Consider the following 19,949-nt stretch of genomic DNA (forward strand, 5'->3'; position numbering starts at 1 on the left):
GGGGCATTTAGGTGACTTTAATTGTCCTCATGACAATAAAAGCAAGGTTCTAGGTGCTTTGAAGTTCAGAGAGGCCACGGCTCACGTGCAGCTCCAGTGAGTGAAGGTGTGTCATCGTTTTTAAAGGAGAGGAATAGGATTGTTGGTGAGGACTGGGAAAGAAGGGGTGGTGAGTAAATGAAGGGAAAAGTTCCAGGTGTCTCTGATAAGGCTCACATGGCCAGAGGGATCTGGAGGAAAAGAGAGAGAGAGAGAGAGAGAGAGAGAGAGAGAGAGAGAGAGAGAGCTGGCTGCTCTGCACCGGGCAACTTGGGGCTCACAACTTAAAAGGGAGGGAACAGTGTGGGAGGGGCTAAGAGAAAAAGGGAGAGAGAGTAAGAGAGAGAGAGGGAGAGAGAGAGAGAGAGAGAGAGAGAGAGAGAGAGCATAAGACTGCAACTGCAAGAAAGAAAGCGAGACAGATAGTAGAAGAGCGGAAAAAAAATAGTTCTGACACACACACACACCCACACACACACCCACACAGATCTTCAAAGCCGAGTGCTTTTCATGGACTGCCTATTAGCTAAAAAGATTACATCTGGGGCCCTGCTCTGAATAAATAAGGTGAGAAGAGTGGCAGAGCTCAGTCACTTCAGAGGGAGAGATCCATCCTGCTCCACCTCAGGACCCACAACTTAAACTTCGGTAAAGAGCAGGACACACAGGAGGGACTCTTCACATAGAGAAGAGGAAAGGAGTGGAAGAGGCACGCTCTCGTCTCTTTCACTGCCCACACAGACTCACTTGCAGAGGGACCAGGGATTACACGAGTTTTGGATTCTCCCATCTTCTATCAAGAGCATATTTGCAATTCATGAATCAAATTAAATTTGGACATTTTTTTTTCCTCTCCAAAGGACATTTTTCTTCTCCCTGATTTTTCAGAGGTTGACTGGAGCTCTTTGACAGCACTGTGGGTCCGTCTCCAAGGGCAAGAGGGTGAGTGAACCGAGTTATGGATGTTGACACCTTCCTTTCGGACACGAAGGGAACCAGGTCCAGAGTAGGAATTGACATTTACATCGGACGCTCAGGGCTCTGCCCCCTGGCCTCTTCCCTTCTCCCAGGCAGCTCACCAGCATGTACCTTTCTGTGAGGCTCTTCCCAGTCCTCCACCCTCCAGTACAATGTGCACATGGGAAGTGACTAAGAGTGCCGCAGCCTGGGTTCGTGTGTCCTACCTGTCCTCGCTGCTGCTGCTGCTCGTGCTCGCGTTCTCGGCTCTGCCCGTGGCATGCCACGATGCCCGCAGGGCCGCACGTACCTCCAGGGTGGCCAACAACTCGTCCTCGACCGCCATGGTGGTGGGCCGGCATGTCCGCAGCTACAGCCACCTCACAGGAGATGTGCGCCGCAGGAAGCTCTTCTCCTATCAGAAGTTTTTTCTCAGGATTGATAAGGACGGCACTGTCAATGGCACCAAGACCAAGGACGATCCGTTCAGTGAGTAGAGTTTTTTTTCCCTCCCTTTTTCTCATGCATTCTCCTTTTTCCTCTTTTCCCTTAACATGTGGGACCTATAGAGCTGAAATGTTTTCCAGGATATAGCGCAGTTTATTTCCTTACCGCCTTTGATATTTGTCCACAGATAATAAGAACCTTACCTGAGCTTGCATTGGCAGCAGTTACCACGTTGGTTGGAGGTTCTGCTTTGCGTGTAAAACAGAAACTTTTTCCCTCAGGTTTTTTTGTTTTCCTCAGCGTAGATTTATTCATAGCAGAATTTCTGGAACCAATTAGAGATAACAAGGGACACCCCCCACCCCCCTTTTTTTTTGCAGCAAAACTCATCAATTTAAATTAGTCACAAAACCCGCAGCATATTTGTATTATCATTAACACTTCTAGTGCTCCAAAAGTCACTTGGAAGTAAAGCGGCTCGCGTTTTAGTAATCTAATCTGATCTAATCTAACGATCAGGTCATGTTATTTTAGTTTTAACCCCTGCTGGATGGAAATGATGCTTTGTCCCTTTCCTGCTATATTTGAGTTAAAATACTCCATTAGTCTCCATGTTAAGATTACTGTTGGGCTTAAGCCCAGGCTTCCGAATTAAGGCCAAACACCTGGTGAGCACACCCCAAACCCACCGTGTACACTTTTCCGTTGCTGCGCCGCGTGTATGTTGGTCCTAATAAAGAAGGCTTTGCCATATGGGGCCCATGTGCGTGGGGTTTTTATTACAGACGGAGAGCGCTGGAACCCTGTGAGACATGGCTGCGGGTAGTTCAATTAGCTGAGCCACCTCTTAAACGCGTCGCGCTAAAGAGCCTCTGAATGAGGCGGTGAAACGAGTCCCGATCAAGCGTTTATTCCTTCAGGTGCTTGTTGATGGCTAAATGAAAATAAACTGAACGAAATGACCCAATTCAGCCTCATATCACCTATAGACGGGGAACGTCTTCCTTTCGTTAGATGCTCAGTGCCAACTGCTTACCACATGTGAATATAATGCGGTAGTGATTAGCTCCCACAGTGAGCTCAAGGCACAAACCATGCTGGTAAATGTTCCAGCCAGATGCACGAGGGGTTTCAGTGTGGATTCGCATCTTGTCTCGGTTGCTGTCACAGCAGAGGTATGGAGATGGCCCGCGGGGAGGCGAGGAATTGTTTCTCCAAAAACAGATTCAGACGTTTAGCTCAAGACGCTGTGGATGCCCATGAGGTAGTAGCAGTGTTCTCAGCAAAGCGTAAGTGTGCGGTTTTTGCGGTTTGTTTATTCTGTAATCAGAACCCATCGTTGCTGTCTGTAACAAGCCTGTAAAACCGACTCTCCTGGAATGTTATGGCAAAATCAGTGTCCTTGCAAAAATGTTTTCTTCACCCTAGTCAGACATTTTTAAACTTTCCCCTGCATGCGCTGCATATTATTTCTTAATATGCAAGTCAGCGTGGCGTATTCCCATAGACACCGGAGTGCAAACACATACGTCTGTGTGGAACGGCATTACATTAGTGATCACCCCAGGCCAGGTTACCGTGCTGAGTGTTTCAAAACAGTTGGCTAATTAAGTAATTGAGCATCATTAGCTTGATTTGGCATGACCCTGAAATTACATAACGTGAAGAGGGACATCAGTTCTAAAGTCGATGCCAGGATCAAATGCCCTTGGAATCAATTTTCATTTTGATTCTTTCCTGTGATAGTTGGAGTAAAAGTTTAAATCACAGGGCAAGATGCTGAATAGGAGACATGCTTAAAGCATAATGTGCTTGTTTTACCAGTTGTGCAGTACTGTCAAGAAGTCACTTAAAATTAGAGACAAGGCCAAGAAGTAGTTACATAAATATAAAATTTATATCTATATAAATTAATATTTCTATTGAATAAGTGATGTGTGTGTGTATATATATATATATATATATATATATATATATATATATATATATATATATATATATATATATATATATATATATATATATATATACATGCCATGATTGCGTTTCAATTTGGAGAAACATTTAAAGCGTCCATCTTTTCCAGACTGAGAGAGACTCTTTGTCAGGACTGGAGCGCTGAGCCAGTCTTCAGCCGACTTTAGTTCTAAAGTCCCGCTCTCCACAAAAGAACTATGTGCAGCTAGTAATCCAATCCCGGCCATATTGTTTGATTTCCCCTTTCAGAATCCCATTTGCTCAGTATCACTTTGTCACATTGTTGTTTTGAAACTTGCAATCTCCCACAAGACATTTTTTTTAACATGGCCCCTGATGCTGGTGCTGGAAGTCCGAGATGTCCTTGGCATATTGAGCCCGGTGGAAAACAACAGTCTCACTGTGATGGTTTTTTTTTTTTTTTTTTTTGGCCTGAGAAAGCAAAATCAGCTAAACTTTACTGCCTTGACTTTCTCTTTCCTTCTTCATCTTAGAGATGGCTCTCGGTTTGTTTTGTTCCGTTAGCAGCAAACCAGGATTTAAACCGCGCAGCTCTGGGGACAAAAAAATGTCGCTTTCTAAGTCCAAATCCAGGCAGGAGGAAACTCTTAATGAGCATCATTAGGCCTTGACATATTTGACTGAGCATATTTAGCAGTTTAGGGTTCAACTACTGGTTGTGGGGTCCAGAGTGCAGGGGTCTATCCAATCATCATGTCAACTTGTGGGCTGGACATCAAACAGAGGTCAATGTGGTGGTCATTTCCCCCTTTCCACCCCCCTCTGCTTAGTCCATTTAGAGCTGGTTGAATCTATTAGGGCTCAATTAGGAATCAAGATGGTGCCAGCTGCAAGAAGGCGCATCGAGCCAAAATTAATTGGCAGTCTTGGACAGTTAAGAGACATAACACCTCATCTGTCAGCTCATGTTTTTTTCTCGACACACATTTCTAACATCGCAGATGGGGCTTTTAGCATAATGGACTTCCATCTGCGAAGGGTCCAAGCCACTGCATTGCTAGTTTTGGAAATATGTCAAGTGCAACAGATATTACCTTTTGCTTGCAGATTGAGCTGTAAGCCATGACGGCGTTGATCTGAGCTTGAATTGGAGGCTGTTGTGATATTAAACGCATCATCTATAGTTAACAAGGTTTCTCAGCAGGGAGGATATAAACTTTCTATACGTTTCAGGTGCAGCTCTTTGACAATATGAGATTGTCAAACGGCAACTAGTGTATCTACAGGTCAAACCAATGGCGTACGTAGAGGACACAACACATGCTCTTAACGTGCGCCCTTCCTCATGACGTCATGCTGCACGTACATAGCTTTCAGTGAGATCTGCATAATAAAAGTGACTTGTTGATCCGGGTTGCGGACGGATGTGCGCAAAAACGAAGTAAACGTCGGTGCGCCTTTAAATTCTGCTTGACCCGAACGTCCATGTGGAGTGTCATAAACAACAGAGCTCACTTTTACTAGACAGTTTAAGAACACAAACAAGACCCCTGACCCCCAAAATGCACCATACTGAAAGTTTGACAAGTTTACTCATAGCCACAGCATTATGGTGGACCTCCTTCAAGATGTGCAGATTAGCAGTGATGTTTCAGATCCTTTACCCAAAACTCTTTCACTCCTTTACATTTCCAGACCCTACGACTTATTATTCAGCAACTACATAGAAACAAATTGTTTACTGCATTATATGAGTGAGGAGGCTAAATGTGCATCAACGTCTAAAAACGACATGTCAGTTCGTAGCTTCTCAAGATATTTGAAGCCATAACACATAAACATGCTCTCACAACTCAATCAGTGCCGCCTCCTTCCATCCCCTCTGAGTTTAATGTCTTGTTTTTGCCCTATTGAAAGTTCACAGCAGAGGTATGGGAGACCAGATGTATGCCTAACCTTTGACCCCATAACTTAAAGCAAATGGCTGTTTGTAGCATGGCTTGTGCTGGGGAGTAACAGCTCTGTCTCCCTCTCAGTGCTGTTTACTTTACACAACTGACCATTAGCCTGTGGACAGACGTGGAATTGCCGTATAAAGTTTTCCGAACTATTTATTCCGACTCCGATTATAATGCACCGCTTTTTGTGGTCACATATCCGTTGAAGCAGAAGATGGAAAAGCGGAATGTGTTTCATTGTGTGGTTTACGTTGATTTAGACGTTGTCCGAGACATTGAGGAGTCATATTTTACACCCACCGCATTTCTTTCTTTCTTTTGCAATTATTTATCAGTGGCAATCATAGAACCACAGATGGTTTCATACTGTCAGGATAACTGAACATCTCATTCTACTGTCATTCAGTGAACTGAATTGACTTCAATCCAATTAGCAGCATCATGTTCTTTGGTCAGAATGAAGAGTCTTAATAACTACTGGTTCCATAATGGAAAGTTTTAAATTTAATTAGTGGTAAAAGAAAGTGAATTTCTTTGTAGCTATGTATTAAGAATCAAGTGATGGGGCAAATAATTTAAAAACAAAACAAAAAAAAAAACCAAAACAGTAAAACAGCTAAAGTGCTAGATTGTCATGCTTAACAAGATGTATATAACAAGCAAGCAAAATATTATTGCAGTAAAGTGATACCTAGAGGTGGTAAGTACTTAAGTTTGACTCGTTCTTTCTTCTTATTATTATTATTCAAGCCTTCTATTCATGACTAATGTTTCTGTGCATTTTCCCTCCAAATCCAATCCAATTTATACAGATTTGCATGGTTTTCTGAGGAAAATATGGATGGCTATCATGGCTCAGGGAGCATGTTTTTGTTTTCCGAGGTGCACCACACGCCATTCTAGCTGTGAATGGAGTGAACCTTTTCCCAGGCACGTCTTTACATCATCACCAGGGTGAATTCCTGTGCAGAGTGCGGTTGGACAGATGGTGGTGGTGGTGGTGGTGGTGGTGGAAGGAGGGAGGGGGTTCTAATGGAAGCATCAAAGGTAGCGAAGTAAGACCGGCGATGTGCCTGGGGATGGCCGGCCTGGTTTTTAAAGAAGCAAGCAGGAATGCTGGCTAATTATACATTGTGTGAACAAAAGGCATGGTGTCCGAGCATCGGGAGGGAGCTTATCCTAAGGCAACTGGTGGCTGGAGCAGAAGTCCTGGGTTTTATCTGTCATGAATCCTATATCCTGCTCACACTCACCCCCAAAGATTTCAAACGTGAGGCTACTAATGCAACATGTTCCCACACTGGGATCGCACTGGTCTCCGTCTGCACCGGTGCCTGTTCTGACATTTAAGAGTCTTTTGTGACTGGAGTCCATTTGCCATCACTGAAGCACAGGTGTGTGTGTGTGTGTGTGTGTGTGTGCGTGTGCACATGTATCCACATTATAAAAGGTGTGTAATGTAACCCAGAGCAGACAGTCTAACCACTGGTCGCAATTACAAGTAACTAAATGGGGAAATGATTAAAATATGATTATACCTCAGCACCATAGTAGTCTGGATTCGGATCGCTATTGAAGGTGTTGATTCGTTTTCAGTAACAGCAGCTCTGAAATGATTGTAACTGTAAAATCGCAGGTTTATATCAATGCACTCATTCTAATACATTATCGTTTCTATAGTAGCAGCTCATTCCCAGGGACTTGCATGGTGAACGCTCCATATAAGCAGATTTCAAAACATGCCAGCGCTCCAATGCCAGCGCTTTGTAACAGTCAGACGTAAAGCTGTGACTTGAAATTTTTTGACACTGGAAAGTCTTCATGAGAGAGGAACTTACAGTCTTTGGTTTCACGGTAACATGACACGCTGCGTTTTTTTTTTTTTTTGTGTCTAAGTAATTTCACCAGAGAGGGAAAAGAGAGGCTGGTGAGGGAATAACTCTTTGTAGATGCTGTAATGTAAGTGATAACAGGAAGTAACTTGTTTCACAGCATTAAATGGAACTATAAATGGATTAAAAGCATGTCATGTACATTACACAATACATTTTTTTTTTTAAATAATTAATCGTTGTAGTCTATTTATGGCATTTAGCAGACACCCTTATCCAGAGCAAATTACATTTATCTCATTTATACAACTGAGTAGTTGAGGGTTAAGGGCCTTGCTCAAGGGCCCAATAGTGACAACCGGGCGGTGCTGGGATTTTAACTCACGACCTTCCAGTCAGTAGTCAAACATCTTAACCACTAAGGGTCGTAACAGTAACTCCACTTCAACACACCACCGCATCACTCAGTGATATTCAAACAGAATTGAGAAATCAACAGCGCAACGGTATAAGCTTTAATATTGTTTAATATTAATAAGGCAATTATCCTGTCAACAGGAACCTTAGTAAATGTAGCACACAGAAATTCAGTATACTGTATGCATATAACAAGCTGCCAGAGGGAACAAGACAGCAGATCTATGCGTGCAGACCTAGCTTTGGGCTTTTTTTTTTTTCTGAAGGAACCTCAAACATCGTTATTGGTTTGTTTATCTATCTCCATATGGCTGCTCTCAAACGGAGACAGGCAAACAGGTTTATAGAGAAAGGATGGCATGCACTTCATAAACATTATGTTTTCACTGCCTTAATGTGAGTCATCACGTAACGTTAATTGGTCCGGTTAACGAACACCTAAACTGTGCAAGAGTCCAATTTTCTGCCCCAAAACAATAATATGCTAAAACATTGAAAACATATTATTTGACGTGAAAAAAAAAAGACACTCCGACATGGAAACACGACACAACTAGTGTTTACGGCGTTGCTGTAAATGATGGAGTTCTCCAGTACATTGTGAAATCCTCAAGTGTGTTTCTTCGAGATCGCAAGCTCTTGGCATAGACGGCTATGCGGAGAACGATGTGATAACGAAAAGGCGATTGTTATTGCCTTTCAGCAGATTTCCACTCGACAGATGATAAATTGCTTGATGGGAGAGAAATCCATATAGTGAATTTGGAGCAAAGTGAATGAATCATGGAGTTGTTCGAATTTAACAGGTTGACAAATCTTCCTGCTGGACCCTTTAAGAGAGTTGCAATTTTTAGAAGTGTTTTAGAAGAGTACAACCGAGCGTAGTGTAACTGTAAATCATATGTTGTTTTGTTGATACGGTGAAGTTTTCTGTCAGATGTTTATTTAACATTTATGGAGTGATTGTCCAATGTCAGCACTTTGTAACAGTCAGAGGTAAAGTGTTCCCATTTTTTTGGCACGGTAAACTCTTCAGGACAGAAGAGTTTACACGTCACATGTTCTCACAAAACATTTTCTTTTTTGTCTTATTAACTTCAAGAGCGAGAGAGAAAAGAGAGGCTGGTGAGGCGACAACGCTTTATAGCGGCTAGTACGTACATGACATCGGGAACTAACTTGTCTTGTGGAATGTAAGACGTACGAACCAAGTGTTGTTATACCGCCCCATTGTCGACTATACCTTACTTACTGCAGTAAAAGTACATGCTAAAATTAAAACCGAGAAATGTTTCCAATCAGACTTTCTGAATGTATTTCAGAGATGCATTTGCAAAGCGTCATGAAAATTGTTATATGGCATCAAACCGTAGTGCAGAATGAAGTATCTGACTGGATATTAAAAAATATTTTGCATAGTAATTGCTTTAAGGTTGCACCTCACAGATCCGGGGTCTTGAGTTTGATCCTGAGACCGTTCACTGTCTGTATGGTGTAGAGTTTTACATGTTTTTCTTGGCCTTCGTTTATCTTTGTAGCTACCAATTTTATATATTTTTTTCAAAAATACCTCTCTGGTATTGTAAAAATGTCTTTTGCCAAATCATATCATTCACCCTTAGAAAAAAGGGTTCTTTGGCCATTACTGGTTCTAGCTTCCCAAAGGAACCTTTTTATTATTATTGAGACGCCCAGTGTTGTAGAGTTCTACATGAAAATATTCAAGGAAACAAACCTGCAGAGTGTAATATTAGAAGGCTCCAAGTTCCGTTTGTTAAATTTTGTCATTTTGTTTATACCGTGGTGAGGAAACTTAGGATTTGTATGAATTATAGTCCACACACTGAATTAATAACACACTCTGTGCTCTACTAAGTCCCCAAAGGAGGTCGGTAGACAAAGCACCGAACACCAAAGTTTGATTTATTTGTAACACACATAAGAAATGTCTTTTGGCTGCTACCTCGGTAAATGTTTTTCCCCATTATTCTCAGTTATGGATAACGAATTGGAAAATTGGTAAAAAATCGTTGGCTGTGAGAGCTACACTGTTTAAACAGTGTGCGAGGCCATATGGCCACGGGAGGGAGGTCATGACGAGAGAATGGAGCAGGTCGGTCCAGCACTCAGCTCCAGGAACTGTGGGGGTCTGCAGTGGCCAGATCAAAGGTGCAGGCCGGTGTCATCAGGAGCCAACGCGGGGTCAGCAGCAACGACTGCTTTTAATGGGGACCCTGTTTCCTTTATGGTCTGGGAACCAGGGGGCTAATTGATAAGACATGTCTGCCACAGGAGCTGCAGTTCTGGCTTCCCAGGACAATTAAGCATTCTGACATGGATATATGCCCTGGCTTGTTAGGGGCATTATGAAAAAAGAAGAAGAAAAACGCAAGCCAGAAAGACACAGAAAGAGAAAACTGACCGAAAGAAAGAAAGAAAGACTTGCCACTGAATAACTAAGTGGAAGTAACTCATTGCACATTGATGTCACCGGACTGTTGTGCTTTTACTAAAAAGATTCTCATTTTCACAAACTCAGTGACTTACACATCAGAACACCTGCGAGACTGTGGGCCTCTTTTGCTCTCCTATGGGCCTCTGCGCTCTGCTACAAAACACGAAGCATTTTTTTTTTGTAATCATCCCAAGATGCGATAACGTGTGTTCTGTCACTCTGCCAAGCAAGCACAGACAGCCGTCGAGCACGAGTGTGGCCACCTACAGAGCATGTGGCAGAAGCCAGGTCTGCCTAAAACCTAATGCGCACGCCAAGAAAACATATCAGGAACTGGATCAGAACTGGACTGAAACCAGCAATGTGCGTGCACACACACACATATACTGTACATATACACACACATACACACACACACACAGACACATACTGTACATATACATATATACATATATACACATATACGCACACACACATATACATATATACACATACACGTATACACACATATACATATATACACATACACGTATACACACATATACATATATACACATACACATATACACACACATATACATATATACACGTACACACACACACACACACACACACACACACACATATACACACACATATACATATATACATATATACACGTACACACACACACACACATATATATATATATATATATATATATATATATATATATATATATATATAAAATCTCCACCTTAAACCACATTCATTTCTTCAGTGATGTCACACAGATGTCCTGATGTGGTTTAGGACACAGTGGGATTCCTGCCATTTTTAATCATGAACAAAACCTCACAGAACTCTGGCCTGTATATACACACACACACACACGCACACACACACACACACACACACACACACACACATATACATTATATATATATATATATATATATATATATATATATATATATATATATATATATATATATATATATATATATATACTTTACACAGCGAGCTTGTTAAATGCCGAGATGCTTTTAAGTCATTGTAATCTGAGCTCTACGAGGGGTTTAAACCCAGGATAGCAGAGGAATTAATTTGCACCATAAGAAACTTCTCACACTTTTTTTTTCAGCAGATGCCATGAATGACGCCACCGTTGCAAGGCTTGTTAGAATACAGGACTAGCGCCAGATATACATATTATAAATCTCTCACTTTGCCAAGAGAACAGTTTGCATAGTTTCATGTGCATTAACACATCCTGGCGTCTGTTGCATTGTAGGGGGTCCTACCCTTTTTTTTCTTCTTCTTCTTCTTCTTTTTTTTTTTTAAACGAATCTGCCACATAAAAACTTGTTACATGCACAGGTGTTTTTTTTTTAGCTAATGTCCAAAATATGTTGATTAGATAAATGTAGCCTAGTTCCAGCTTGCATTTTTACTATGCTTTACAGTAAGTAATTGGCATCACAGAGAGTGAGAGAGAGAGAGAGAGAGAGAGACTGACTGACAGACAGGCAGACAGAGACAGACAGAGATACAAACACAGAGAGACAGACAGAGACATATACACAGACAGAGAGAGAGACGGACAGACAGACCGACAGATACAGAGAGCGAGACATCTTTATCTTTTCCATAAACACACACCCAAATCTTCATATATCTTCTCCATCACCCTCGTTCTCGTGAAACTCCATAGTTTAATTTTTAAACTAAATATAATTGGCTAAGAGGCAGAGTCATACAAAAAAACAACAACCATGATTTCAATTTCCAAGATGGCCGCCCCCACAACATTCAACTGTTACACTGTGCAATTTAGTTTATAGATTACAGGAAGTCCCATTGTGTCCTAAACCACATCAGCTTGTCTGTGTGATATAACTGATGAACAGCACATAGTCTGAAGTGACGATTTACACGAAAAGTTTTTGGGTGACGCAGACGTCCATTCTACCAAACACGTCGACTACGTTTCTGTCGACAAACAGTGTTCATTTGATTTATTTATTTTTTTCCTTAAAGTGTAGAGGTGCAGATACTTTTTTTCCTTTACATTCTTGCATCTTTTGTTGTTGGGCTTCTTTTCAACTTATGGGTGCAGGCAGATGAAACGGTTGTGGTGATTAGCGAATAGGCTGTAAAAGAAATTGGCCCTTTTTGATCACATCAAAGAGGTCAATGAGGGAACGTATCGTACAGGTGCGACTGTCCTCAAACATCCCTAGTAACTCTTATTTTGACATCTCTCACATCCTCGAGTGGAGGAGTAGAATACGAGTTCGCTCGTAGAACCTCTATGCGTGTGTGTGTTTAGACACCAGATTGTATCTTTGTGCTCATTCTGATACGTACACGATCACGATGTTGCACTGTTCAGCTTCACACACACTCGTCGCATTCAGAGTCCACGCTGTCGCTCTTTGATCAGAGGATTATTCTGCTCTAATCCCAGTAGCTCTGTCATCCAGGCTCTGTTCTTCCTCTTTCAGTCTGTCGCTCTCTCTCGCTCGCTGGCAAACCTGAGGCAAGGGAGAATAGAGAGAAGCGTCACTAGATTCTCTTACATCTCCCTTCAGATGGCTGAAACCCGAGTCTGTACGGAAGGATGACTCTAAGATCCCATCTAATCCTTCTGTTGTGTCCTCGCTAATGCAGGTGTGGCTTATAGGAACAGTCAGGAGTGGTCAATCAAATGCAGCCGAGACACGTTCGGTGCTTGAAGTTAGCTTCATTGGTTTTGCACTGAAAATAGAAGTCTGTCTCTTCTTTTTTTTTTTTTTTATTATAGAGGTAAACATCATATTTTGCATGTCACTATATGTGTGTGTGTGTGTGTGTGTGTGTGTGTGTGTGTGACTCCCACTTTGTGCCCAGTGTTCCTGGGATACTCTCTGGACCCTCTGCAAGTCTGACCAGGATAAAACAGTTACTGAAGATGAATGAATGAATAAACATCATATTTTTATCCATTTATAGTTACATTTAATGTAACATGAGTTCTTTAACATCAGCACTCACCCAGCTTCTTCCTTGAGATCTACCTTCCTGCAGATTTCATCTCCGTCCAAAATCTCCCCTGTTTTAGTTGATCAAGAACTTCAATGATTAGATGGTCAGGTGGGCGCCATCATGGTTGGAGCTAAAGTAGATCTCCAGGAACAGGTTTGGTGAGCACTGATTTACATTATAGCAGCTGTAATCAGTCGTTACTCACCAGCCTCTATTTTGTTCTCTTTCTTGGAGTTAATACGGCAAGTCCCTGTGACTGAACCGTTACCATAGAAACACATGAATGATCAAACTGATTTGTAGCTGCACTACTTTCAGAGCTGTTGTTATAGAAAATGAATCACCAGCTTCTGACCAATGAGATTTGAGGATTCAACAGTACAGTGATATAAATGATTTGTAAAACCACAGTGATGATTAAATTTTTTTTTTTTTTTTTTTTTTTTTTTTTTTTTTTTTTTTTTTTTTTTTACACATTCAAGTTCAAAGTGGAACTGTATTAATCATCCTCATCACTCCTGGCTTTCCAAAACAATTCTGGGAAAAAGAAAAGAAAGTGATTACATTTGTCCATGACCTTCTGGCATTCTGAGCAGTTTAGTCCATGTTTTTAGATGACAGGTAGTCAGTCCTATTGTGTCCTAAACCACATCACCGAAGAACTGGATGTGGTCTGAGGCGGATATTTACACAGGATTTTGGGTGACAATTGGTCTTCCCAGGTAACAGTTTTAGGTTTCTAGCAACCTTTGTTCAAGCCTTGATTATGGTCCTACCCACAAGGACAGGAATATCTGACATTTTTGACTACTTAAAAAAACAAAAAACAAAGCTTTTATTTAAAAAACAAAACAAAACTGAAAGAGCAAAGAAGTTTCCTTTTGGTTCCCGCGGTTAAGGTTAGGGTTCGATTTCATTGAGGCTCGATGCCTGATTTCATACTAAACTGAAGGGGAAAGATTGAGGTGAACCTGACTGAAAGTGTGTATGTGTGTATGCAGCTGTGCATACAGTTTGAATGGGCAGAAATGAATATTTACATATCCATGTTTATATTCCATACGTTGTAAATAGTACATATTTCATATCCGTTATAATCTTGTTGTAAATGTTTATATTTAAATTCGAATCACTTGGGAAAAAGCTAACAGTTGCATGGTCGCTTTGAATTGCAGCTTGGGGGCAAATGTGGCCCACACACAGAAACCTAACACGGATAGGAATGCAGCGATTACAGAAATACTACAAATTAATACCAATAATGTATTCGTCCTCCTCACGCATTCAGAATATGTGATTAAAAAAATAAAAGCCTCACATAAACACTGACTTAATCATGCCAACTTTTTTTTTTTTTCAAGTGAAGAATTGTTTGTCTTTGACACTTAAAGTTGTGTTCAGCATTTTTTCATTTTGAATACTTTTTTTTTTGTTAATATTTCAGTTCAAAAGTTCTTTAAAACTAATTCTAGTAAGATGTCAACAAAATATTTGCTTAGACCAAAAATGGAAGAAAAATAATCTAAAAAGGACCACCAATCAGCATCCAACCAATCAACTGCATGTCAATCTGAAAGGAAGCTCTGCCTCCTGCTCTCTGCGTTCAGGCATGCTGGCCTTAGATACCGGTTTTTTTTTTTTTTTTAACCGTACCTTTTTACGGAGAACACTGAGGGGCGAGGCTATTTCTGATAGGGAAACACTTTGTTTTAGGGGTCTACAAAGTTCTCTCAATGAACAAATCAAAAAGGGGTACTTTTTTGCTAAGAGTGCACTTGATATTTTACCATCTTATATACACTCTAAAAAAAATACACTGTGTTAAAAACAACCTAAATTGGGCTATTTTTAGACCAACAGCTGGGTCAATACAGGAGAGAACACATTCTGGGCCAAAGTAGCCCATAAAGTTGGGTTGTTAATTTTAACCCAGCAAATAGGTTGTCTTTCAACCCAAAGGATGGTTTTGTTTTTACAAAAACGCTGGGTTAATTTTATTACATAAATGGGTTAATATTTTCAGGGTTATTTGAAAATGTGAAATATTCTACATTATAAACAAATATGTCAACATGGAGATATCCATGAAAGGTATTACAAAAGGTATTGCTAGATCTGCTAAAGTGGTGTTTATATATCGACTCTGAAGAAAATGACTCGAACAAGTCACATATTTAAGACGAAAACGTCAGATTTTGATCAAAGGAGACGTTTAAAACATTTCAACTTACGATCCAGTGGGCGTTACAGACAAGTTAGCCAACGCTAATGAAGTTAGCGGTGCATTTAGTGTCATGTAAACTGGACTATTATCACAAATGTTTGCTTTTCCTAATGTACAGTAATGGTTTTGTGGATAAATGTATTGAAACTAATCTTATTTCTGCAAATAAATCTAATAGTCTGTACGTGTGAAAACCTCTACCTTCACCTGAGGCGAATTCAAAAAGTCCATGCTGAGTTGATTTGACCCAAGGAGCTGGGCTGGGGCGTGAGGGGTGCACTGATTCAACTGTCAGTGAAAATGACCCAGCCAATAACCCAGCAGTTGGGTTATAAAAACTACCCAAAAAACTACCCAAGACTGAAAAAATAACCCAATTAAATGACCCAAAAGGCTCAACCTAGCGTTTGCTTAGAAAAAAATAACCCAGCATTTTTTAGAGTGGGAGAACTAAGTAATGATATATATTTTTTAATATATATATATATATATATTTCAAATACACAATGCTCTAAGTGACCGTTTATACATATAATTACTATTCGAGTCACTTATCAAGCAATGTGAACTTAATGCTAATACTAGCTTGGTACAACTGTAATGCACTTAATGCTAATGCTAGCTTGGTACAATTGTAATGCACCTTACATTAGATACGTGTATCTGCTATAACTTTATCCGGATAAACATTGAAATTAGGCAATACTGTTACTATAGATGAGTAGTCTACCTCTTCACAAGCTAGCTAGCTAAATAACATGGATGAATTCTGGATAAATTATGGGAGACAGGGCTTCATGTATATGGATTAGGATGGGAGGTGGGGTCATTGAGTAAACGTTGAGTAAATGTTCTAGTGTTATTGTAGCTCTGGGTTTACCAAATGCACATTTAATGGTGTTTATTTCCCACTCATTGACAAGTATGGTCCTTTTTGTTTGTTTGTTTTGTTTTGCAGGTATACTCGAAATCAAGTCTGTGGATGTTGGAATTGTGGCAATTAAAGGCCTCAATAGCAACTATTACCTTGCGATCAACAAGAAAGGGGTGGTGTATGGAGCGGTAAGTTCTTTTTCCCCTTAATGGCTATGAATATCGCATATCTTATTGTGTATTGACAGCACATCCAGGTTTTGCCCTGTGACAGGCATCCCTGGGTCAACAAGGGCAGAGCTTGAATGAAATCTGTTCAACCAATCACAGTCATCGCTAGCCTTTATTTTCATTTCCTTTTCATTTTCAAGTTAGCATAAAATGCTTAGTATAAAACACAATTCTGTACTACCATGCACCAACCAGCTGACTATTAACATTATCTTACCAGCATTAGCTATTTGACATTAAGGACCGAACCCTGTTCCTTAGCAACACAGCAACAGTACGAATAACTGTACCAAATTTCTAACACACTGGTTAAAATTCGTCTAACTTTTGTTTTGGTGTCACATGATTAGGTTAAAATCAGGCACTAGTGGACAGAAGCAAAATCAGGACTAGTGTAAAATATATACCTATTTACATATGTCCCCTAAAAAATGAGCTCCCAAACAAAACAAAACAAAAAAAACAAATCTAGTAGGCGAGCCTGAATACAGTTTTACTTCACAACCGTGTTTAACATCAGCATTAGACAGTTCTTATTTAGCAGGTCTGTAAAAGATCAGCGAGGAGGCAGGTTCTTTGATGTCTCCTGAGCCCATGCTCTATTTCTTGTGTCTCGGGACCCTTAAAAAGCCTCAGGTCCTTCTAAAGGACAGTTCCACTCCAATGCCTGTAAATAATCCCCTAGCTAAAAAAGAGTTCTGTCATCTTTGGGAAAGTAAGCCGAGAAGCCCCTCTTCCTTACACAGCCATCCCTAACCTCAGAACACTGCACCGTGCTCATAGCGCCGCTCCATTCACCGTCCGGCAACACAATCCACAGCTCGGCCTTTGTCCCTCGGCCCCTCCGGGTTCTCTGCCGGAACCCATTCAGCGGCTCTTATGAATTGCAAATGTTACCCGAAACGGGGGGGGGGGGACCTAGCCGATTACGTCTTACAGAAGTGAAGCCAAATAAGGAAGAATGAAAAGAAAAAACATGACAGAGATGATGCAAAAGGTCAAAATACACAATAGTGCCTTAACAGATGTGTTATATACTTGGAGGATATTAAACAGCTATTGAGACTATTTTCATATTGGCATATTTAAGTATTTATAAGACTTACTGTAGGTTCAGCCATTTAGACTTAAGTTTTAAATGTGTTCATTATTTCATTTTAATGAATAAATGTTATTGATCTGACTACTTTAAAAAAGAAAATGGTTCCTTATTCTTGACACTCCACAATACATTATAGTAAGAAATAACACAAATTTGTAACATAATGCACATTATAGTTCCCCTTCTGGACGAAGGCTATTCATTTCGCATAATTAGCACGTCAACTCGCGTCGCTAGCGATATCAAACCCTGACAGCTAAAAAAAATAAATAAAAATCTCTCAAAAGTCTCATCTTCCTGTACGTAAATATACCAAAAGAATTACTTCAGTGTTTTTTTAAACCCAATCCTTATCCACTGCATTTGATTACCAAATGTAAAAAAAAAAATAAAATTGCAAAACCTATTACTCTGGTATATAAATAAAGCGCACAAAACTCACTACTCGGAAGAGTCAAGGTGTTAGGATGAGACAGAGATTACATTACAAGGCAATTCCGTTTACTTGACCTTTTCCTGAAGGCTTTGTCATATCCATACGCCATCAGAGCCACACGCATACCACGATCACAAACTCTTACCTCTAAAAAGAAAAAGTAGTTCCAAATTTTACAGATACAAATCTCTCGGTAAAATACGTCTTATAGAATCAATCCTTACTGATGGAATTCAGAATCTGCCCCTATACTTCCATTACAAGTGAGTTTACAAGTAAATAGGCTTTCTGTTCTTCTCTCAGTGCAGGAAAACCTCGCAATGTTTGTCACACTACATATACAGTGGATAGAAATGAAAGTTTAAAAAAAAAAAAAAAAAGTATTCGATTCATATATGTTTACAGCGGCTGACTTGTATGTACATTTTATGTTGTAGCATTCATAGAAAAGAGCAAAATATAGAAATGATCGGTGCCCTTATGATCAGCATGTTGTCTGTAGTATAATTTATTTATGTCAGTACATCTTGATAACCTTCCGGATGCTTCATGTGCTGCATCATGTTCCTCTTGACCTCAAATATTGTTTCTTTTCCATTTTCCAGAAAGAGTTTGGCACTGACTGCAAGCTGATAGAGCGGATCGAAGAGAACCGGTACAACACGTACGCCTCGGCAGAGTGGAAGAACAAGAAGAAGCACATGTTCGTGGGTCTGAGCGCCAACGGCAAGCCAATGAGGGCCAAGAAGACGCGGAGAAAAAACACGGCCACACACTTCCTGCCCATTCCCATCGCATAGGGCCTGTACACAGGAAGCATTCACTGCACTGAGGAAACACTTGGAACTTTTTTCTACAGTATCAAGAGATGTCTTTGGAAGGCGGCACTATGTACAGTAACTGAGCTGAACTCTTTGCTCTTTGCTATATATATAAATTATTGGCACCTGAGATAATATGAGACACCAAAAACCTTTGACGATACGATGGACCCGAAAGGACAAAAAAGGACAACGGGGCAAGGCCACACCCCTTTCCCGCCTTCCTGAACGGCCTAAAGAGACGTTTCACAGAGTGTATCACGTGTATTGTGTATTTGTGTGTGTAGGTGTGAGTGTGTGTGTGTGTGTGTGTGAGAGAGAGAGAGAGAGAGAGAAAGAGAGAGACCTTCGGACACAGTTATTTATGCTATACTAACTCGTATAGTATGCTATACTGACTTTCCTAACGGACTCGTTGTGCTCTGTTCGTGAATGCAAACACATACGGAACAGAGGTAGAGACGGAGGGACGGCATTCGAACCGCTGGACTTAGCCAAGCATAGCATAAATCAACTCTAACAAAAATCCTTATTAACATGCAAAGCCACTGTATTTGATAGCTCCATTCTTTACCTGACTGCTTTGGAATAAATTATTTATTTTATGTAATATTTAAAGGGATACAAAGACAAAAAAATATGAAATGGACATTTTTTTTTTTTTTTTTTTTTTTATCATTTATGCTCCTCTTTTAAAAGCTATTCTATTGGTAAAACATGAACAAATAAATAAATAAATGAATAAATAAATAACTAAATAAATGAATTTCTGTTTACTGCAGCATTTGTGTTTGTTGTGTTTGGAGGTGAATTATTTCCTCAGCATGAGAGCAGAGTATTTTTGGGAATTTTTATAACAAAAGATCAACAGGTAAAACAATAAAGACAATTTTTCACAGCCTGCTTTGCTCAGATTTACCAAGGGTGCCGATATTAGCGGAGGGCACCGTACACAAAATGATGTCTGCACTAAACACCGTCATAGCTTAAATCACTTTCTTCTTCAGCACATTTTTGCTCTGGAAAACATGATTATTATTATAATAATAAGCTCATTTTTGGCTTGTATGTTTGATTTTATGATGGAATTATTCTTACGTTATGAACTGCTAATGTAGAAAGAGTTCTCGTAAATGTTTGTGACATGAGTGTAATTATTTAGACATTCTTGTAAGATGCTGAAATGGAAGCCTTACTATACAAAACAACAAAA

General features: G+C 40.2%; 1 protein-coding gene across 1 annotated transcript; it reads left to right on the top strand.

Annotated features, from left to right (window-relative positions):
• Window positions 1-406: 406 nt before the first annotated feature.
• fgf10a (fibroblast growth factor 10a) lies at window positions 407-19,517 on the top strand. The gene is made up of 3 exons (XM_017491940.3): window positions 407-1,485; window positions 16,232-16,335; window positions 18,521-19,517. The coding sequence occupies exons 1-3, from the start codon at window positions 1,170-1,172 to the stop codon at window positions 18,713-18,715; spliced, it is 615 nt and encodes a 204-aa protein (XP_017347429.1). The 5' UTR covers window positions 407-1,169; the 3' UTR covers window positions 18,716-19,517.
• The last annotated feature ends 432 nt before the right edge of the window (window positions 19,518-19,949 follow it).

This window comes from Ictalurus punctatus, chromosome 18 (genome assembly GCF_001660625.3).
Source record: "Ictalurus punctatus breed USDA103 chromosome 18, Coco_2.0, whole genome shotgun sequence".
NCBI classification, from domain to species: Eukaryota; Metazoa; Chordata; class Actinopteri; order Siluriformes; family Ictaluridae; genus Ictalurus; species Ictalurus punctatus.

Excerpts from the sequence above, each read along its gene's own strand:
- fgf10a (XM_017491940.3), top strand. The coding sequence starts at position 1,170 with ATGTGCACATGGGAAGTGACTAAGAGTGCCGCAGCCTGGGTTCGTGTG. Across the intron at positions 1,486-16,231 it reads GACCAAGGACGATCCGTTCA|GTATACTCGAAATCAAGTCT; the intron begins GTGAGTAGAGTT and ends TTTGTTTTGCAG. Across the intron at positions 16,336-18,520 it reads AAGGGGTGGTGTATGGAGCG|AAAGAGTTTGGCACTGACTG; the intron begins GTAAGTTCTTTT and ends TCCATTTTCCAG.